Below are 23,639 nucleotides of genomic sequence, written 5' to 3'. Positions count from 1 at the left end.
TGAACCTACCATGTGCCAGGGGAAGCTTTCAAAGCTGAATAAGATATCTTTAAGAAGTAGAATTTCATTATGTTTTATGTTTTGGTCTTATTTACGTTGTTATTAAACTGATGGTGGCTTGTAGCTAAAAATCAGTTTTTTAAAAGCTTTTCTATACTTCTAAGATAGTGCTACAAATATGGTTTAGTCCTCTGGCCTCTAGGACGATTGATTCCTTTTGATTTTTTCTCCTACCTTTATGTGGCTATTAGGAAATAACCAGCAATAAATTATGGAATCAGTCAATGGGGATCCAAAGCAAACATCTAAGTAAAAGACCTTTTCTGGGTAGTGTAAGATCAAGTCTCCTTTCTGCTACTGTTTTTCATAGTCAGCTTCCTGAGTATATTTGAAACATTTTTTAGATGTTTAGTACTACCTTTTTAAATGGCCATTTAGGTGTGTTAAATGAGCTTTGGTTTGGGTGGCTAGTTTTGGTTTTTATTTTTTAAACCTTATTTTACTTTAATTTGGCAGTTCAAAGTAGAAATGATATACTGAAAAAATCCTTGAAAAATAAACATTTGTCTTTCAATGACTGATTTCCACTAATTTTTAAATACTCGCATTTTTCTGACAAAATATATATACTAGGGAAATATTCAGTAGTCCCAAGTGATATGGACTATTTTTTCTACCTTATTTATTAAAGTATTTTTATGAAAAATTTTCCATATATACATTTAGGTTAGCTTTTAACATATTAATTTGAGTATTCAGCGAATATAATTGCTTAGCTAAATCTTTATGTCATTATGTATTCACCTGCTGATTTGCCACCACTCTCTTAAGTACATTAATAGACAAAGTAATGGAGTGATTTGGAGGATACTTCTGGGGATGTGAACAATATCACATTTCTAAATGGAATTCTCCAAAGGTAGTATCCTCCACTGATGATGCATAGGTGGTAGTAGTGGTGGTGGTTCAGTGGGAATTGGAAGTTGCAGCTATGAAGCAGTATGTGAGCAGGTTTATAACACACATGCGCTAATAGGGCTTGCAGAAGAGAACTTAAAACTTTCTAGACTTTGCTGGAATCTCTTGAGGGAAATTACAGCAGGTGAAACTACCCAAGATAGGGGTTCTAAGGAGGATACTACCTTCGGAGAACTTTAGTTAGAGGTAAGTGATTTCTCATTATTTTCTGAATTCACCTCTATAGCCTAACTATTCTTAGTCCACAAATATCATCATACAGCATCTAAAATTGGTTATATGTCACTGCTTGCCGTTTTGTGTTTTGTGAACTGTTATGTTTTAAAAAGAATTGGAATTATGGAATGCAAAAATCTAGTTAAAAGAGGTATCATAAAAATCACTCATTCAGATTATATAAAATTGGCCTGAATTTTAACTGGACTCTTAAAATTATTATTCTACCTTTTTTAGTGGACTGGTATTTTTGTCTTATTTAATATATTAGATATAGATGTAGGCTGGGCACAGTGGCTCACACCTGTAATCCCAGCACTTTAGATAGCCAGGGCGGGCGGATCACTTGAGGACGGGAGTTCGAGACAAGCCTGACAAACATGGTGAAACCTCATCTCTACTAAAAATTAGCCGGGCATGTTGGTGCATGCCTGTATTCCCAGCTACTCAGGAGGCTGAGGCAGGAGAATTGCTTGAACCCAGGAGGCAGACGCTGCAGGGAGCCAAGATTGCACCACTGCACTCCAGCCTGGGTGACTGAGCAAGACTCCGTCTCAAAAAAAAAAATAGATGTAGACATAATACACTAGCACGTGCATGTGCACACACACATACACATTGATAATTATATATTCTGTTTATTGTATGTTTCATTTAGTGTGCCACAATATTATGGGTTTAATTTCAGATAATTGAGAGTGAGGTCTTTTAAAAATTGAAGGGTTTTTCTTTTTTTTCTCTCTCTCTTTTTAAAAATTGATTAAATATTTGTTTTATTTTTTAGAGATGGGGTCTTGCTGTGTTGACCAGGCTGGTCTCAAACTCCCGGTCTCTAGCAATCCTCCCGTCTTGGCCTCTCAAAGTGCTGGGATTTCAGGCATGAGCTACCACACCCAGCCAAGGATTTTCTTTTTTAAATCTTCATCTAAAATGTCCAATTTCTGGAGTTGTTTTATCTTTATGGTCAAGTAAATTAACTTGCAAATAATAGGGAGGATTAAAATAGGACTGAAATTAGCACTCATCTAATTTATTATAATATCCACAATCAATTTTCATGGGACTTTTTTAGTGTGATAATAGATTATTTTTATAATGAGTGCTGGGAGACTTCTGCAGTTTTAAAAATAAGCTCTGGTAAAGTAGGGAGGCCAAAAAAAGCCTTTTTTAATAATATTTTCTTTATTCAATAGATTTTTAGTTATTATAACTGATATTTGTTAGATTTCTGATCTTCATTTTACTCACCCAAGTAGGGAATCAATATCAAAAGGCTATTCTGCCGTTCTGTATATCTCAGATTGAGTTCTGTTGAATACTAGTCTGTAAAAGGATTTAGTAAATATTTTGGGGAAGGTGTCCTTGATTAAATAGATTTGGGAAACTATAACAATAATCCTCTTTGGAAATACCACAGTGCATATTATATTGTAAATGCCCCAGTGATTCCTGTAGTTGAGAAGTTTGTTTAAATGTGTTTAACCTAGCATTTTCTTTCTCTGTGGGATATCTGTTAATATTTCAAGAGACATTAGGATTCTGAGGAACATAATATGGGAAGCTCTACATTCTACATTAGATTAAGGTGATTTAAGAATATCACTACTTTGTTTATATTTATGTCCTTGGGATGTTGAGAGGGAGTGAGAATACTAAAATATGTGTTACAATTTTCTGTTGTTTTACATATTTTTTATTAATCCTGAAAATATCAGCTGAAGAATTACTTGTAGTAATCCTTAAATAATTTTGTTCTTAATGACTTATTAGACAGAACCTTCTATGTTCACTGACTAGATCAAAGTAACTTTGTGCTTATTGCCAACCCCATGTAAGAATGTTTTAAATAAGGAGATAGTTCTAAGTACATTCTAGTAATACATAGAAATTAGATATATTAACTTTTTGTTTGTTAATTATGAAAGCATAATTTATAAATTAAAGAAAAACGATGTAGCCTCATGTTTGACATTATCTAGGGAAGTGCTTTTTTATTTAACAGTAAAATTTTAGACACTGTCTTTTTATTGGTATATTTTGTCATACAACATTTATTTAGTACCTACTCTATGGCAGACAGTGTTCTAGGACATTTTCTTTTAGGATACTTTTATTCTGTTATTCATTATGTACATTTAAATACCTGTTTATTATGACAAAAAATGTGTTCAAAAGTTTGATCAGGGTTTAGCTGCTTAATTTCATATAGTGCCTTTGGAGAAATAAGATTATATAAAAGACTTGTTCCCTAAGTAAACATAGTTTAATGAATGTTTTAAAGTTTTGAATGGAAAATTGTTAAATTAGTAAGTATTTATGAAATCAAAAGCATTTCAACTGTTTACACAAGTTTATATTATAAGTCCTACCCTGACATAACAGGTGGTTTGGATATTCTTATATGGCTGACTCAGCCACAGAACTCATTTGGGTAAAGGAGTGGTCCAGATTTGTCCAAATATGTAAGCATCAGATAAAGAAAAATCTCTTCCACAGACTGTACCCTCATTTTTCCAGGAATGTGTATGGTTGGACATAGTGGGAACAAGTTTAAAAAGTGGGGACTTCTGCTTTCAGGAAGATGAGGCAATCCCTATTCCTCCCACTAAAACAGCTGAAAACCTTGAGCATTATATATAAAAAAAACTTACGAAGACTGAAAAGTGGAGAGAAGGCATACACACTAGGGACCTCAGCACCCAAGGAATAGCACGGTGGTGAGTTCCATGGGTTTTCTTTTTGCCTAATATATCCCAGACTTGGAACTGAAGAAACTGGCAGCCTGGAAACAACAATGGGCACAGACTAAAAAACCCTGTTCTTTTTAACTGAAGGACCAGGAAAAAGACAGCCTAGCAAGCCAGAAAACTTTTAGACCATAACTGCTGTGCTCTAACCAAACACCACAGAAAAAAATGGCCTTACATCAACTTGTGCCTGCCAATGCTGAGTGGGGAGCCTAGATTCTCTGTTCCTTCACCACCTCCCAGGGGTAAGGAGGTGAGCCCCTCCTACTTGTGTCAGTGTTGGGGTGTAGTACTGAGATACTCCTGCCCCTTAAAGCCAAGGTTATATCAGCAGAGGCCTACTGAACAGCCAGAATTCCTTTCCCTACCCAGCACTGACAAGGAGCTTCCTCCATTCAGATGTCCACATATGCCAAGTGGGAAATGTGGACTTCTCATGCCATCTAGCACTAATATGGCAGAGCCCTTTCCCCAGATGGTACAGTGTCAAAGGAAGCATTTAAACTAGAAGTTTTAAATATGGTCCAGAATCTCATAACACCCCAAATATCCAGGTTTCAATTAAAAAATCACAAATATCAGTTTGAGTTAAAAAAGAAAACCAGTAGGCATAAACACTGAAGTGACAAAGATGTTAGGATTATTTGATAAATATTTTAAAGCAACTATCATAGAAACACTTCAGTGAGCAATCCTAAGCACACTGAAAACAATGGGAACGTAGAAAATTTTAGGGAATCAGTTAGAGATATAAAGAAATGAAATTTTGAGACTGAAAACTACAATAAGCAAAATTAAAAACCCAGTGAATAGGCTGAACAGCTGAATGAAAGAGACAGTAGCTCGAATCTGTGAACTTGAAGATAGAATGATAGGTATTACCCAATCTAAACAGCAGAGAGAGGATAGACTGAAAAAAATATATACCCTCAAGGACTTATGGGACTATAACAAAAGGTTTGACACTGTGTCATGGAATACTGGAAGGAGAGCAAAAGGTATAACACTTGTGTCATTAAAGTCCTGGAAGGAGATTAAAAAGGAAAAAGAAGACAGGTACAAAGAAATAATGGATGAACATGTTCCAAATGTAGCAAAAGACATAAACCTACAGATCTGAGAAGCTGAGCAAACCCCAAAGTAAGCCAGAAGAAATCAGGAATGGCCATGTTAGTGTCAGATAAAGAAGACTTTAGAGCAAAGAAAATTACCAGAGACAGAGAGGGGTATTATATTGTAATAAAAGTGTCAAACAACCAAGAAGACAACTATCCTAAATGTGTATGCAGAAAATAACACAGCTGCCAAAATACATGAAGGAAAAACTGTCAGAACTAAAAGGAAAAAGACAAATCTACAATTACAGTTGCAGACTTCAGTATGCCTCCCTGTTTTACTAACTGATAGGTAGAACAACTAGACAGAAATAGCAAAGATATAGAACTCAGCATCACCATCAACCAACAGATCTAATGAACATTGCTAAAGTGCTTCACCCAACAGCAGCAGAATACATGTCCTTTTCAAGTGTGCATTAAATATATACAAGGATAGACCATATACTCTGGACTATAAGACCTCAAAAAATTTAAAATCATGGAATGTGCGATTTTTTTCAACAACAGTGGAATCAGATTAGTGGACAGGAAAATCACGAAACACTTGGAAAATAACGCTTCTAAATGATCCATGGGCCAAAGAGAAAGTCTCAAGGGAAATTTTTAAAATATTTTGAACTTAATGAAAATTAAAACATAACCAAATTTTTTTGAGGCACAACTAAAGCAATACCGAGAGGGAAACTTACAGTATTAAATGCTTATACTGAAAGACGGGAAAAGGGCCAAATCAGTAATCTAAGCTTCCACCTAACCTGAAAAAAGAAGAGCAAAAGAAACCCAAAGCAAGCAGAAGAAAGGACATAATGAAGAAAAGCAGAGAAATCGGGTAACATTGAAAATGGGAAAACAGTAGAGGAAGTCAACAAAACAAAGGGCTGGCTCCTTGAAAAGACAATAAAATTGACAAATAGCAAGACTGATAGAGAAAAAGGGAAAACAAAAATTTCCAGTATCAGGAGTGAAAAGGATATAACTCTAGATCTTGCAGATACCAAAGGGATCACAACAAACAACTCTGCACACGTAAATTTGGCAACTTAGATAAACCAATTCTTTGAAAAGAACTCAGTAGGAATTAGATAATTTGAATAGCCCTGTAACTGTTAAGGTAATTACATCTTCAATTTAAAACCTCTTGAAAAGGAAATCTCCGAGTCTGGAATGTTTCACTGGATACTTGTATCAAATATTCGAAGAACAGTGAACACCAGGTCTATACAATTTCTTTTCAAAAAAAAGAAAGAGGAGGAAACCCATAGTCGTGTGACACTATTCTTACCTGATATTAAACCAAGATAGTTCTTTAAAAAAATCAATATCCCTCATATGTATAGTTGGGAAAGTTCTTTCCAAAATATTAGCAAATAGAATTAAGCAATTTATAAAAAGAATTACACATTGTGACTAAGTGGGGTTGATTTCCAGGATTCAAGACTAGTCAATATTTTAAAAATCAATGAGTATAAACTTCCATATTAACAGGCAAAAAAATAAAATTCATATGATCATATCGATTTAGAAAAGGCGCTTAATAAAATTCAAAATTCACTTATAATAACTCAGATTACTAGGAATAGAGGGAAATTTCCTCAACTTGATTAAAAAACATATCAAAAATATCTATAGCTAACATCATACTTCATGGTGAGAGACTGCTTTCTTCCTAGGGAATGGCAAGCTTGTCTAGGCAAGGATGTCTGCTCCTATCACTCCTTTTCAGCATAGTCCTAGAAGTCCTAGCCAACACAGTAAGGTAAGAAGAGGAAATGAAAAGCACTACTAGACAGAGTGAGACTCTGTCTCAAAAAAAAAAAAAAAAAAAAAAAAAAAAGAAAAGAAAAACAATACTAAAGGAAGAAATAAAATTGTCTGTATTTTTAGGTGACATGATTATCTATGTAGAAAATCCCAAGGCTTCTACCAAAAAAAAAAAAAAAGAAAAAGAAAACCCTGAACCAATACGTGAGTTTAGCAAGATAGCAGGATAAAAATAAACATAAAAAATAAATTGTATTTCAAGATACTAACAATAAACATGTAGAAAGTGAAGTTTAAAGTACAATACCATTTATAATTTTGCAAAAAGAAAAAAGATGGAAATCCAACAAAAAATGTACTAAACCTATGTGTTCAAAACTACGAAACTTTGAAAAGATCTTGTTAAATAAGCTAGGACCAGAAAGACAGATATTACATGTTCTCATTTACATGTGGGAACTAAAAATAAAGCTGATCTCATGAAGGTGGAGAGTAGAATGATGGTTACCAGAGGCTGGGAACAGTGTGTTTGAGAGAGATGGGGATGAAGAGAGGTTGGTTAATAGGTACAAACATAGTTAGATAGAAGCAGTAAGTTCTAGTGTTTGACAGCAGAATAGGGTGACATATCGTGTATTTCAAAATAGCTAGAAGATTTTAAATGTTCCCAATACAAAGAAATGGTAAATGTTCAAGGTGATGGATATCCCAAATACCTTGACTTGATTCTATGCATGTATCAAGTATCACATGTACTTCATAAATATTTACAGTATTATGTGTCCAAAAAAAACATTGAAAGGAATATTTAAGTAAATGGAGAAACATACTGTACTTATTAATTGGAAGATTCAACATAGTAAAGATAATTACATAGTCTTAATGCAGTTCCTGTCAAAGTCCAGCAAGATTTTTTGAGGACATATACAAGCTTATTCCAAAATGTATATGGAAACCTAAGAAACTAGACTAGCTAAGAGTTTTCAAAAATAAAAATGAAGTTATCAGTCTACGTGATTTGAAATGGAATACTACTTAGCCAAAAAGATGGATTATATGGTTCTTGTAATCAAGACTATGTGATATTGGCAGAGGGGTAGACAAATAGATCAGTGGAATAGAATAGAAAACCCAGAAATAGATCCACACAAATATGCCTAACTGATTATTGACTGAGACACAAAGGCAAGTCAATGGAGGAAAAATGTTGTTTCCAGCAAATGGTGATGGAACAACTGGACATCCATATCACAAAAATGAACCTTGACTTAAATAACTTTATACAAAAATTAACTCAAAATGGGTCATAAATGTAAAACATAAGACTAATATAACTTTTAGAAAAAACAGGAGAAAATCTTCCAGATCTGGGCTAAGCAAAGAGTTTTTAGACTTTCTATCAAAAGCATAGTCTACAAACGGGACAATTAGCAAACATTAAAATTAAAAATATTTACTCTCTGAAACCCCATATGATAAAGAGAAGCTCTAGACATTTGCAAGCTGTCTATCTGACAAAAGACTCATATCTAGAATGTATAAAGTACTCTCAAAACATCAGTTTAGAAAAATTCATCTAGACAGTTGGCAAAAGACATAACATTTCATCAAAGAGGGTATACAAATGTCAAATACAGAAAAGACATTCAACATTGCTGGCTATTAGTGAAATGCAAATTCAAACCATAGTGAATATATTATTCTTTACCTGCCAGATGGCTACAAATAATGATAGCATGGAAAACTGGTGACTATGTGGAGAAACTGTATCACTCATACACTGCTGGTGGGAATGTGAAATGTTATGGGTAGTTTGTTATAAAATGACACATGCAATTACCATAAACTCTAGCAGTTGAACTCTTGGTCATTTATCCCAGAAAAATTGAAATGTATGTTTACATGAAAACCTGTGCACAAATATTTATTCCATCTTTGTTTTTAATATTCAAAACTGGAATCAGCCCGTATCTGCTTCAGTAAGTGAATGGTTTAACAAACTGTGGTTCATACAAACCATGAAATAGTACTCAGAAATAAAAAGGAACAAACAATAAACACAAAAACTTGAAAGAATATCCAGGGAATTATTCTGAGTGAAAAAAAGCCAGTCCCAAAAGGTTATTATGTACTTTATGATTTTGATATGACAACATTTTAGAACTGTGGGACAGATTAACCATTACCAGGTCTTGTGGATTTGGTGGGAACAGGGAGAGGAGAAGCAGGTGGTTGTGGCTACAAGTTACCCATGCATAGGAACTGTTCAGTCTCTTGACAGGCATTGGATACATGAACCTCTACAGGTGATAGAATTGTATGGAACTTGATAGACACATATACACAGGCAAATGAGTGCACTAAAGCTGGGAAAATCTGAATTAGATAGGTGTATGAATGCCAGTATCATGGTTATGATACGCTATAGTTTTGCAAAATGTTTCCAGTAAACTGGGGGAAGTGTACAAGAAGTCTCTATATTATTTCTTATGATTGCACATGAATTTACAATTGTCTCAAAAGTTTCAATAAAAAAAAAAAGACAGCTTAGGTAAAAGTATATAGCCCTTTTCCTAGTTAAAAAAGAGTAATATTAAAGTATATATTCTGGGAAAGACAGTTGAATATATTTTTAAGGCAAACATCATGTTCCTGTATATCAGTAGCACCAAAATTGCTTAGTACATCAAAATCAGGAAATAATTCTCAGTAGTGGATCTACTTTCTTTTTTTTCATATAAAAATTGAAGTGTGGTGTTTTAACACTCATTTTTCTATTCAAAATTAAATAGATTTTAATTGATGAATAATTCATATATACATATAAATGATTAAAAAAGGATTTGTAGGCAATACCATTCCTTGCATATACCTTTCGATTGCACTGTGCCTAGATTATCTGCATTAACTCTAAAATTGGGATAACTCATATTTTTTTTTGGTTGGAAAACTAAGGATGTAAGAATTCTTTATGTTCTATCCTGAATTCTGAAAATTACAGTGTAAAAGAATGTGCACGCTGGGCGTGGTGGCTCACGCCTGTAATCCTAGCACTTTGGGAGGTCAAGGCAGAGGATTGTCTGAGCCCAGGAGTTTGAGACCAGCCTGGGCAACGTGGTGAGATCCTGTCTCAAATTAAATAAATAAATAAATAAATAAATAGATGTGCAGAATTACATTTTGCATGATATATGGGGAGCAGTAAGATCTAGAATATGAAACTGTTGTCACTCTGGAATTATCAACATGGTACTCTGACTGAATTAAATACTCTCAAATGAGCAAAACAAAAGCTGGTATCCAAAAACTTAAGCAAAGAAATAGATTTAAAAAACAAAAACAATGCTGGAAGAAATGAAGTGGGAGTTCATCAAATTCAGGAAAGAAACAGAAGAAAAAGACAAAAATATCTTAGAAGTGAAGAATAAATTGCAAAATGTTCAAGAGAAAATAGAAAGAATGAAAAGCTAATGTATGACACTGAATGGAAATGAAATTTTTGTAAAAGTAAACAGGATCTCAGAAAATAAAGAGAAGACCAGCAAAGGATGTCCAACATAATTGGAGTCTGTGAAGAAGAAAAATAAAACAGTGCAACAGAACTAATAGATAAACTATAATTCAGAGAAACTTTCTGGGAATAAGGGAAATGTTAAGTCTACCTTTTGAAGGACCTGGAATGATAAACTCTGAGATGTATTTTAGTAAACTATTAAAGATGAATTAAGGCCAGTCGCAGTGGCTCCCTGTAATTCCAGCACTTTGAGAGGCTGAGGCAGGAGGATCCCTTGAACCCAGGAGTTTGAGACCAATTTGGGCAACATGTTGAGACGACGTATCTACAAAAAAAAAACCGAAAAAAACAGTGACCAGTGTGGTGGCATGTGCCTGTGGTCCTAATCATTCAGGAGGCTGAGGTAAGAGAATTACTTGAGCCAGGGAGTTCAAAGCTGCAGTGAGCCAGCACAGCGCTGTACTCCAGCCAGGGTGACATAGCAAGACCTCATCTGAAAACATAGATGAATTGGGCTGGTATCACATTTCAGAAGAACAACATGCAAATCCTGCCAACAGAGTAGCAATTTCCAGAAATTCAAGAAAGTACTAGCCAGGGGTTTGATAGCCAGGCAAGTTTTTCTTAATTATAACAGCTATAAAAAGACAAGTTTGAATATTCAAGAATTCATTGGATATTATATCCATGAGCCATTGAGGAGTTCATTAGAGGATGAGCTCAACCCAACCAAGAAATTACTGGGGCAGCTTCAACAAAAGAACTGTGAGCACTTACTGTATTAAATTAAGGCCTAAATACAAGGGTGGGAACATGGGTAGCAGAATAGTACGAAATGTTACACGTTAGACAAAGTACAAATAATACCACTTTTCAGAAGGGGGAGTGAAAGGGAAAGCAGAATAAGATCACAGACTATTGTGTGGGTGGGAAATAAAGGAGACCATTTAAAACTGGCAGACACTGAAAGCTTAAGAAAGTAAACAGGGTGGGGGTGGGTGGGGAAAAAAGGGGTCCAAGGGCACTAACAAAACTATAAATGCAAAAGTAACTGTAGAATAAAATTACAAACCTTGCTAAATACCAAAAGAAAATTAAGAAACAGCAAAGGAACACAATAAATATTACCTAATACACACAGTAATTACACAGTAGTGACCGAGATAGAACCAAGCATGTCAGTCATATCAAATATCAGTGGGTTTAAATAGCCTATTAAAAAGATTCTCAAGTTGGTTCAGAAAGCAAACATTAAAATTTGGTTTTGGCAGGAATCTAAGTGGATGTTAAAATCAAGGGTGGAAGATTTGGTAAGGCTCAGGATTTTTACATGGTCTCCAAGTATCTCCTTACAGATTACTTATTAGCCGCAAGGGTAAAAATAATAACTGTATAGTAGAGAGACTGGATGATACCTTGACCAGATAATTAAAGCTAATATCGCTAAAGAGAAAGTTAGGTACATCATGGCCTGTGACTGTGCTACCCTTAGAAGGGCACATCTTTGCTAATATCATAGTAGCCTAGCAAGGAATGTATGAAATAAATCTAATAATGAAGAACATCAGACGAACCCAAATTGCAGAATATTTTATACAATAAGTGGCCTCTGTTCTTCAAAAAATATCAGTGTTATGAAAGAAAGGCAAACTCTGGAACACCTCCAGATTAAAGGAATCTCAAAAGACCAAACAAAATCTGTGGCCTTGGGATAGATTGTGTACTAAATGGAGAGAAATACATTATTAAGGTAATTGACAGAATTGGAATATGGATGATGAAAGTACTTATCAGTATTAAAATTTCCAGAGTTTGATTACTGTTTGTTTAAGAATATCTTTATTCTTAAAAAGTTATATCAAAGTTAAGAGGCAAAGCATAAGGTGTAAACCTACTCTCAAATGGCTAAAACAAAGATAATATTGGGTTGGGCGAGATAAAAGCAAAGTTGGCAAAAATGTTTAAAAGTTGATGAATATGAGTAAAGTATTTGACAGTTCTCTGTTCTTTAAACTATTTTTCCAAGTTTTAAATTTTTTTAAAAGATCTCTAGGTATTAACTATAAGCCAGAGACCAATACACACTCACCAAAGTAGAATTTGAGTTACATAATTGTCTCACTCTCCCTCTCCCCCCATCCTTTTTTGAATATTGAGTTTTTACCGGTTCGAATTACCACTGTTTGGAAAGCCTGACATTTAGTATCAGTCTGTGTTAAGCTATAGATGTAATTTCTTTTAAAGCTTGTTTTTCTGTTGTGTTTTTATAGAACTTGCCTTTTTTCCCCTAAAATATGCCTGAGAGAAACAAACAACAACAAAAAAACCATTTTCTAAATGTGTCCTTTGACCACCAATAAAATGCATGGTCATGTGGAAAAAAACCCAGCTGTTTGGTTTCTTCCCCACGTGTTTCCTTGTGTTCTGAGAACAAAATAGGGGATCAGATGGATTTAGACACCTTTGAATATCTATGTCTTCTTATTTTTATCTTGTTCCACAGTGAGCTCTATCAAACAATATGTGGACAGTAGTTTTCTAAGCTTTGCCAGCTATTTTGCAACTACGACCATTAAGCTCCTTTATCTTTTGAGGAACAGCTTGTCCTATATCAAAAGGAAAATATTTGAAGATACTTTGTCTTAATGATTCCATTTCTTTTAGTTTATGTGTAATATTTTCAGTAATTCTGCTTAGCCCATGTGTGAAGAAAAGAGAGAACACATCAGATGAACTTTGAGATTATGCATCCAATCTTATATGCTACATTAACTAGTTTTTAATTGTGAAAACCCAATTATTAAAATAAAAATTAACTTTATGCCACTGATTGTTTAATAATATTTATATGAAGTTTCTTACTTCTGTTGTAATGCTGTATGGAGAAAAGAGAACCACATGGTTCTACCAAATTAACAGTCCAGGAGCCTCATTGTACATTTCCAAATGGAGCAATGTCTCACACACACTGAGAAGGTTGCACAGTGTTTTTCAATCTGGCAGATTACTGACTGATCCTAACTATGGCAATTAAGGATGCTTACCTGATTTTTAAGTGTATGAAAAGTGTGAATTCTTTAGAGAGCATTGATATTTACTGTACAGTTTTAAATGCTTCCTTTTATAAGAAGATTGAAATGATGCATGCAACTGCTTTTCTTAGAAGTGTGGAATTACTTTTTATCTAAGGACTGAGGATTTTTTAAGAGATTATTTAGCCGAGCACTGCAATGTAAAGTCAATGAAAATCAGGTTGAAGTGACTGTGATACTGCAATACTAAGAAAGACAAATCTTGTGTAGACTGAAATAATTTTTTTTGCTAAATTTTTATAGTGATTCCTTGCTACATTTTGAGTTTCTGAATTTCTAACCATTCTACTTATAACTGTTTTAGTAATTGCAGTCTTTTTTATTCAGGATTTTGTCATTAATATAATATTTTAAGTAATTATAAAACATTTTTTTCTAACTAGGAAGAAGCATTACATGCATTTATTCAGCCAGAGATTTTGGATGGCCCAAATCAATATTTTTGTGAACGTTGTAAGAAGAAGTGTGATGCACGGAAGGTAAATGCCATGTACAGATTAATACTTAGGAATCTGAGATAATACTCCATATTCGATAGGGTCTCCCCCTTTTTGTTTTTTGTTTTTTAGGGCCTTCGGTTTTTGCATTTTCCTTATCTGCTGACCTTACAGCTGAAAAGATTTGATTTTGATTATACAACCATGCATAGGATTAAACTGAATGATCGAATGACATTTCCTGAGGAACTAGATATGAGTACATTTATTGATGTTGAAGATGAGGTAAATATTTGTTATTTTAAAGTATTTTTCATTAATCCACATTAGTCAGTCATGTTTTTGAAAGAGCTGTTTGAGGTAATAACACTGATGTCATTTAGACTGTCTTCTTGATGGAAACTTTTTCTTATTTTCTAATGCGGAGTTCAATAAAAGACTTACCTTTGTATAAGCTTTTCCTTACTGCATAAATTATATTTTAAATATTCTTGTTTGATCAGAGTAACTTATGATACTCTTTGAAAAGACAATAAGGAACTCAGCTTTGGAATTATTTCTTGAAGTTGAGTGATAATCTTATGTTTTATAATTTCGTCATTGTTGAAACCAGCCTGAAGGTAAGCCATACTCATGTTTCTGATCCATAATAAATGCAGACAATGCCTATGATAGAATGAATGAACCAACTGAATAGCATGGACTTAATTTCTTGTACCTACTTGCTATTTTGTATTTACTTACTATTTTGTCTGTTTTCCTTTTTGCTTTTTTTAATTTGAAACTTTAAATAATTTAAGCATAGGATTTTGAGTGACATATGATGTAATGCTTATCAATTTCTTCCCACACTTTGGCCTCCCAGAATTCTCTGGTTCCTCTACCCTTATTCAGTGAAAGACTTACAATATTCCACTCTATTATTTTGGAAACTTCTGATTTTATTATGTGGAATATTTATAATCACTTAGGCTAATTATTTCAAAGTGATAAATCTTTATTATTCTCAGAATTACCCTGAAGCGTTTTTTGTTGTTGTTGTTGTTGTTTTACTGAAACTGATTGCTATAGTTATAAAAAATGCCTTTTCCCAGGAGTTCAAAAATAATTTTAAACATTCACCAAGTTTTATTTAGTACTATTAAGTACTGTGAGGCAGTTTGGTATAGAAGAGCACATGTTTTAGGCCTAGCTAGATGTGGATTCAGATTCTTGTCCTGCTACTTGCTAGCCTCTTGACCTTGGATAATTCATAAAAGCTTTTGAGCCTCATTTCCAGGTGCCTTAGATGAAGTAGCTATTAATTGAATGGTAACTATGACCGATAACATTTTGAAAAGTTTAATTTAAAATAATGTCTCAGATACTTGTGCTTAAGCTAGGAAATCTACCCAAAGTGTGCCAGACTTTCAGAGGAGAGATAATCTTTATAGGATTTCTACTCAAATAGAGATCAGTAGTAGATTGGTCTTCTGAATATGCCTAATACATTTCTCATAAAGGAAAATTTTTTCCAAAGAAAGAAAACCTATATACGAAGCTTAGTACAAACTTTCTAGAGAATTCTAGGTTTAGTTCTTGGGACAAGAAATGTTTTGGCTCAGCTTAAGGAGTTTCAGGAATTATATCTCTCTGGACTTAATTATATAGCTGGATTTCACCTCCATTTTTCCTTGAACCTAACCTTCTTGAGAGATGAAGACTGTATATTAGATGTAGTACCTACAGTAGAGTTCCTGGCAAAAAGTTTGTGCTTATTGTGTATTGCTTGGTTTCACTCAAGAACTTCTGTGCAATGCCTTACACATTTCAAAAGCCTGCATCTTAGAAAATTCTCAAATTATTTAAATAAAAACATTTTTAGGGATGTATATAAAGTGTGAAAGAGGGGAAAGAATTGTTTGGGGATTTCTAACAAGGAGAATTCTTCAAATTAAATTTGTGTGAATGTGGTTTAAAAACCATAAAGTAGAAAAGCATAATGTGCTATAACCATTATATTTCTGCTTCCTGTAAAAAGACCGTAAAGTTCTTAAGGATAAATGCAATGTCTTGTTTCTCTTTCTAATTATCTATAATACCTAATGCACTGATAAACTGAGTTGAACTTTTTGTTCAAGAAAATAAATGATATTCTTTCATGATTTGAGAACACCAGAAGCTCATTTTGGAGCTCCGCTTCTCTGATTTGTGGATTTTGCTAAAAGAAATGATAATTTCAACCATTACATTGTAACAATAAACATAAATGAGGTTTAATAGAATTCTGAATCACTAATTTGTTGTATTAGAATTTTAAGGACATGATAGAAATGCTTTTAAAATATACTTTTGCTTGTTTAATTTTACTTAAGGTCTCACTTTTTAAGAGAAAATAAATATACTTAAAATATTTTTGGTAATAATATGTTAAATTGTGTGAAAATATTAGCAGTATATAGGTACAAAGTTTTGTTGAGCATATTTTCTCTGTATTTGGTTTATAACTAAGATAATTATGTCTTATTAAGAAATCTCCTCAGACTGAAAGTTGCACTGACAGTGGAGCAGAAAATGAAGGTAGTTGTCACAGCGATCAGATGAGCAACGATTTCTCCAATGATGATGGTGTTGATGAAGGAATCTGCCTTGAAACCAATAGTGGAACCGAAAAGATCTCAAAATCTGGACTTGAAAAGGTACCTTTTATAGTTTTCATTTTTTAGTTGAGAGTGAGGATAATCTCTGACTTGCTATATAATTCTATAGCTGTTGTTACTGATAAAGTTCTCTTTAAAAGAAACTTAATTTCTGAAAGTTAAGACTTCTCAAATACAGTTTTTTTGGTGCATATATATATATATATGACTATAATTAAACTTCAGGAGAAACTGCTTACAGGTAGGAACATTAATTTTTGGGAGACCATACTGTAACTGTCTAAGCAAGCTGGATGGTATAGAAAGGATGCCTAGTAGTCAAGAAACCAAGATTCTATTACCACTTCTGCCTTTAAGGTTGCAGCAAGTATCTGTAAATTTTGTCTGAGTTTTCTTATATAGAAAAGTAAAATGTTGGATTAGTCATTGATTTTTAAAAGTCTGGCCATGGAACACTTTATGAGACAATTAATAATAGATCTTATCTTTCTGAGTAGGGAAATGCCAAAGCCCCCAGTCTTTCTCCCCTGTCCTGTAATAGTCCTTAAGACACTTTGAAAAATAATATAGTTCCATGGATTATCATTTGAAAACCACAGAATTGCATAATCTCTGGGATAGGATCTTGCCCCTGTGTCAATAACTTTAAGGGTTATTTTAGACCATTTTTTCCCACATATATTCTGTTTTATTGAGGGAAAGATTGTAGATAAAATGTCTTGAGCATGGTGTGACTAATAAACCACTAATGTGAAGACTGATCACTAACCCAAGTATTACAGAGTCATTAAATATAGGGATTTTTAAGGCAATATTTCACAATAGAGTTTTACTTTCATAAAGTCTGTTTTTAGACCAAGGACATTCTTCTAATTATCACCATCACCCTTTGCCTTTTAAAATTATCTGTTTCATTCAGGGCAGACAGTTGAGCGGGGATTGCTATGTAATAAATATATTGTAACTTAGTATAGAAACATGGCATTTTAGCAAGAGTTGGCAAACTATGGCTCAAGAGCCAAACCTGGGCCCTCGCCTGTGTTTTTACATACACTATAATTTCATCTGCAAATAAAGACAGTATTCTTCCTTTCCCATCTGCATGCCTTTTTCTTGTCTCACTGCACTGGGTGGGACTTCCAATGCAGTGTTGAATAGAGTGGTGAGGGAGAACATCCTTGCCTTGTTTCCAGTCTTCAGAGGAAAGCTTTCAGTTGCTTACCATTGAGTGTGATGTTGACTTCCAGTTTTTTATATTCTTTTCCTACTTGGTTGAAAACTTTTATCATGACTGGGTACTGGATTTTTCCAGATTTTTTTTCTATGTCAGTTGATATGATCATGTATGTAATTTTTCTTCTTCAGCCTGAGTTGCATAGATTGATTTTCAAATGTTGAGCTGTCTTTGCATATGTGGAATGAATCCTGCTTTGTCATGGTGTGTATTTCTTTTTATACATTGTTGATTTGATTTGCTAATATTTTGCAGAGAAGTTTTGCGTCTGTGTTCATGAGATGCATTGATCTGTAGTTTTCCTTTCTCATAGTGTCTTTATCTGCTTTTGGTGATGTTGGGCTCATGTAATAAGTTAGGGAATGTTCCCTCTGCCTTTATTTTTGGAAGATATTATGGAGACTTGGTATTGTTTCTTAAATATTTGGTAGAATTCACCAGGGAAATTATCTGGACCTGGTGCTTTCTTTTTTAGAAAGTGATTAATTATTGATTCAATTTCTGTAATAGATACAGGGCTTTTCAGGTTACCTGTTTCTCCTTTGTGAGTTTTGGTGGTTTATGATTTTTAAGAAGTTGGTCCATTTTATCTGCGTTATCAAACTTGGAGGCATAGAGTTGTACAAAGTATTCCTTTATTGTCCTTTTAATTATCCTTTAATGTCGGGATGAACCTTCCTTCATTTCAGATATTGGCAATTTGTGTCTTCTTTTTAATCTTGGTTAGCCTAATTAGAGATTTACCAATTGTATTGGGGTTTTTTTCTTCCAAAGGACCATCTTTTGGTTTTGTTCACTTTTTCTGTTGTTTTCCTATTTTCAATAATGATAAGGATTGCATTGAACCTATAGATCACTTTGTATAGTTTGGACATTTTAACAGTATTAAGTCTTCCAGTTCATGAACACGGGATGTCTTTCCGTTTATTTGTGTCTTTAACTTCTTTCCTTGATTTTTTTTTTTTTTTTTTTTTTTTTTTTTTTTTTTTTTTTTTTTTTTTTGAGACGGAGTCTTGCTCTGTGCCCAGGCTGGAGTGCAGTGGTGTGATCTTGGCTCACTGCAAGTTCTACCTCCCAAGTTCATGCCATTCTCCTACCTTACCCTCCTGAGTAGCTAGGACTACAGGCACCGGCCACCATGCCCGGCTAATTTTTTGTATTTTTAGTAGAGATGGGATTTCACTGTGTTAGCCACAATGGTCTTGATCTCCTGACCTCATGATCTACCCACCTCGTCATCCCAAAGTGCTGGGATTACCGGCGTGAGCCACCACGCCTGGCCTCCTTGATGTTTTATGGTTTTTCAGTGTATGAGTCTTCTGCCTCCTTGGTTAAGTTTATTCCTAAGAATTTTATTATCTTTGATACTATTGTAAATGGAATTGTTTTCTGAATTTTCTTTTTGGATTGTTAGTGTTAGTGTAACAATAAATTGTTAGTATTTAGAAATGCAACAGATTTATGTGTATGTTGATTTTGTATCCTGCATTTTTTGCTGAATTTACTTGTTAGGGTTTTTTTTTTTTTTAAATGCAGAATCTTTATTTTCTACATACAAGACTGTCATCTGTGAACAGAAATAATTTTTCTTCTTTGTTTCCTATTTGGATATCTTTTATTTCTTCTTGCCTGATTGCTCTGGCTAGGACTTCAGTACTGTGTTGAATAGAAGTGGTATGAATGGGCATCTTTGCTTTGTTCCTGATCTTAGAGGGAAAGCTTTCAGTTTTTCACCATTTAATATGATGGTAGCTGTGGGGTTTTCATATAAGACTTTCATAATGTTGAGGTAATTTCCTTCTATTCCTAGTTTGTTGAGTGTTTTTATCATGAAAGAATGTTTCATTTTGTCAGATACTTTTTCTTTATCATTTGAAGTGATCCTGTGGTTTTGTTTTTAATTCTGTTAATGTAGTGTATTACATTGATCACGTAGTCATGATGTATAGTCCTTTAATGTGTTATTGAATTTGGCTTGCTAGTGTTTTGTTAAGGATTTATGCATGAATATTCATCAAAGAGATATTGTTCTATAGTTTTTAGTATCTTTGTCTAATTTTGGTATCAAAGTCATGCTGACCTAATAGAATCAGTTTGGAAGTTTTTCTCCTTTTTACTTTTTCTGAAAGTTTGAGAAGGATTCGTGTTAATTCTTTAAATGTTTGATAAAATTTTCTAGCAAAGCAACCTGGTCCTGGGGTTTTTTTTGTTGGGAGGTTTTTGATTACTGATTCAGTCTCCTTACTAGTTATAGATGTGTTCGGATTTTTTATATCTTCTTGAGTCAGCCTTCTTAAGCTGTTATGTTTGTAGAAATTTATCCATTTCTTCTAGGGTATCCAATTTGTTGATGTATAATTGTTCATAGTAGTCTCTTATGATCCTTTTTATTTTTGTGGCTTCAGTATAATGTCTCCTCTTTCATTTCTGATTTTTGTTATTTGAGTCTTGTCTCTTTCTTAGCCTAGCTAAGAGTTTGTTAACTTTGTTGATCTTTTCAAAAAGCCAGCTCTTAATTTCATTTTTTTTCTATTCTGTATTTCCGCTCTAATCTTTATTTCCTTCCTTCTGCTATCTCTGAGTCTAGTTTTTTCGTCTTTTTTTTTTTTTTTTTTTAACATCCCCCCTCCCCAGCTTAGTTTGTTCTTCTATTTCTGGTTCCTTGTGGTATAAAGTTAAGTTGTTGATTTGAGATGTCTTCTTCTTCTTTTTTTTTTTTTTTTAATGTAGGCATTTACATCTATAAACTTTCCTCTTTTGTTTCATTCCATAAGTTTTGGTATGTTATGTTTTTGTTTTCATTTGTCTAAAGATATTTTCTAATTTCCTTTGTGGTTTCTTCTTTGACCCATTGGTTGTTCAAGAGTGTATTGTTTAAAACAACTTACACGTATTTGTGAATTTTCCAGTTTTCCTTTTGCTATTTATTTCTAGTTTCTCTTCTTCACTTTTAAAGGATTATTTCTCTGGCTATAGAATTCTAGGTTGGTGGTATTTTTCTTTCAACACAAAATATTTCATTACACTCTTCTTGCTTGCATGGTTTATAGTGACAATGTGCTATAATTCTTATCCTTGTTCGTCTATAGGTAAGGTGTTTTTCTCCTCTGCCTCCCCTGAAGAGTTTTTGTCTTTGGTTTTGTTCAGTTTGAACATGATATGCCTAAACATGGGAGTTTTTGTATTTTGTTGTTGTTTTGGTTTTTGGTTTATTGGGCAGGGTGGGTATTTATTGTTTGGTGTTGAGCTTCCAGGTCTGTTGCTGAGTGTTACCAGTTTTTGTGAATAAAGATTTATCAGAACACAGTCACTCTGGTTGTTTACATATTGTGTATGTCTGGTTTAGTACTATAGTGACAGAGTTGAGTAGTTGCGACAGAAACCGTATGGCCTAGAAAGCCTAAAATATTCATTCTTTGACCCTTGCATTAGTGAGCCAGATGATCTAGATTTTAGTTCTTACTTTGCCATTAATAAACTGTATCTCTTTGGGCAAATCATTTAATCTGTGTGCCTTTCAATTGCTACATTTTGGAGGAATTTGGACTAGATGCTTTCTGTTCTACCCAGATTTAGAAATTTGTAATTCTGTTTGCTAGTACTGTGTTTGAAGATGTATCCTCTTTTTATTAAGAGTAATGTATTACTTTGTTAAATAGTAGTAAAAGAGAAGAAAATGTTAGGACACGTTTTTGGGTAATTTTATTTACAAATTACCATGCTAGATTTGGATAAAGGTACTTTCCTTTCCTTACTACTTTTTAGCAGTGTATTTGATTTGAAACTAAAACTATTACATTAGAACCCTTACTCTATCATGACTGTATTATCTTTTGCTTTAAAATAGATATATACAATTCTAATTTGGAAGGTGTTTCAGTCTTCTGAATATATCACCATTACTGTCGTCTAGAAGTTGCTACTATTAGAATTTTCCAGGAAGATAATTATGTTGGCTTTGATCATTGTGATGAAACTTAAAAAATGTATAGCTATTGGTTGGCAGGCTTTTTCTGTGTTTTTTTTTTCTAAGTGGGGAGACTGCTTATCATAAGATATTGTTCATATCATTCAGTGATATCAAAATTTTGTCTAGTGTATTTACTACATTCAAAACATTTTAATTTAATAACATGGAGTTACCACATTTCATAAGGTGTTCAATGCTTTAAACACATTTTGGATTGCAAATAAATTCTGAAACTTCCAACCACCACTGTGATTAATTTTAGTTGTAGGAATAAAATCTGAACCACATAAACAAGTTTTCAGACATTTTCAAAATTTGTTCTAGAAATTTCACTAACAATATATTGTGGTCAGTTTAAAGTTATTTTAAGATAAATTAGAATTTCTTAAAAATTATAGAAGGCTCTAAAATGCTTTTTAGGCAAAGAATAAAGAAGAGAAACCCTAGTATTTGTAGAAAAGTAAATAAAATAAAGCTTGTCCGTCATAAACTGGTAATCTTCTGATGTCAGACTGCCTTTTTAACCTCCTTACCTTCTCTGTTTTTGTCTTCCTACCTGTTCTTTTTTTGTGATAGAGTTACTGGTCTGCAAAGTCTCCAGTATCTCAAACTGTCTTAGGAGTTGTGAAGTGCGTGGGCTTCTGAAAGAAAAGATTGTCTTAAATATAAAAACAAGTCATTATAAATGACCTCATTTTTTTAAACAAGTTGCCTCTTTTCTTGATTTTCTTCCACAAATACTTAAGTTTGCCTAAAATAATCTTTAGCTCCAAACTTTAAAGAATTGTTTGCAGCACAAGAAGCTAAAGAAACAATTTTAATTTATTGTAGATATAGTATAATTCAGGATTCATTCTTAATATAAGAGAGAGATAAATCAGTAGATCATGATATCACAGATAATGCATAAATGCATTAGAAGATGTTCCAAATAATTAAATTCCTCAGCTCTTTTGTAAAGGAAATAAAATTTGAATAAGAAACAGTATGTTACATGGGAATTTTTTTATCGACTGTGCATTTTAGAACAGCATTGTAATTAGCATCTGCTTCTGAAATGTTGGACTTATTTAATTTTTACATATGTAAGTTTGTATTTACAGATATATATGGTTTCAAAGGTTATAGCATAATTAAAATGTGAAAGAATGCACTGATTAAACTTGTGTAACTTGTGGTATATACAGTTATTTTATAACTTGCCATTTTTGTTTTGCCTTAGGGGAAAGTTGACCTATAATATATAGGACAACTAACCATGTTACTTCTCTGCATGTTAACAGAGAATAGGAAATACACAAATAAGGGTTGTGTTTTTCTTCTCCTCTGAGTTACTTTTATTTTTTCCCCTTAGAATTCCTTGATCTATGAACTTTTCTCTGTTATGGTTCATTCCGGGAGTGCTGCTGGTGGTCATTATTATGCATGTATAAAGTCATTCAGTGATGAGCAGTGGTACAGCTTCAATGATCAACATGTCAGCAGGGTAAGGAGGTGTCCTTTAAGATGTTTACTCTTCAAGATGGGAGTAACAATGCTTCTAAACAACAGTGAGTTTTATTAAGAATGAGTGAATCTGTCTGGTGGTACATCTTAAGACCCATATCAAATCTGTCTTTAATTTTTGCTTTTAGTAAAGTTCTTGCGTTTGTTTATTATTTCTTTGTTTTGCTTTGTTTTGTTTGGGGCTTGCTGAATATCTCCAGAGATAGACTACCAATTTTCCTCTGGGCCTGAGCCTTCATAGGTGCTACTTGTGCTTCACGTGTGATCAGGAATGCTAGAACTGACTGGCTGGTAAGCAGCCACTGATTATGATTAAATTTTGTGAATTGGTAGCTGTGTGAGCAATCATGAAGGTCTTTCATAGCATTTAACTCTGAGGTTAAAGACTGAGTTACATATAGACATTAATGTGATAGTGTTATAGAAT

The 23,639-nt window shown here is 33.5% G+C and overlaps 1 protein-coding gene across 4 annotated transcripts in view; it reads left to right on the top strand.

The window, feature by feature from the left end:
* USP47 (ubiquitin specific peptidase 47) overlaps positions 1 to 23,639 on the top strand; it is a 117,995-nt gene that overhangs the window by 66,825 nt on the left and 27,531 nt on the right. For all 4 annotated transcript variants that reach the window (XM_008006650.3, XM_037999713.2, XM_008006661.3 and 1 more), the window contains 4 exons: positions 13,810 to 13,905; positions 13,996 to 14,148; positions 16,374 to 16,541; positions 23,061 to 23,192. In XM_008006650.3, coding sequence (XP_008004841.1) covers positions 13,810 to 13,905; positions 13,996 to 14,148; positions 16,374 to 16,541; positions 23,061 to 23,192 — 549 coding nt within the window. The remainder of the gene's footprint in view (positions 1 to 13,809; positions 13,906 to 13,995; positions 14,149 to 16,373; positions 16,542 to 23,060; positions 23,193 to 23,639) is intronic.

The sequence above is a fragment of the Chlorocebus sabaeus genome, chromosome 1, assembly GCF_047675955.1.
Source record: "Chlorocebus sabaeus isolate Y175 chromosome 1, mChlSab1.0.hap1, whole genome shotgun sequence".
Classification (NCBI taxonomy): domain Eukaryota; kingdom Metazoa; phylum Chordata; class Mammalia; order Primates; family Cercopithecidae; genus Chlorocebus; species Chlorocebus sabaeus.
The sequence above is the reverse complement of the archived record's forward strand: the minus strand, read 5'-3'. Positions and strand labels throughout refer to the sequence as shown.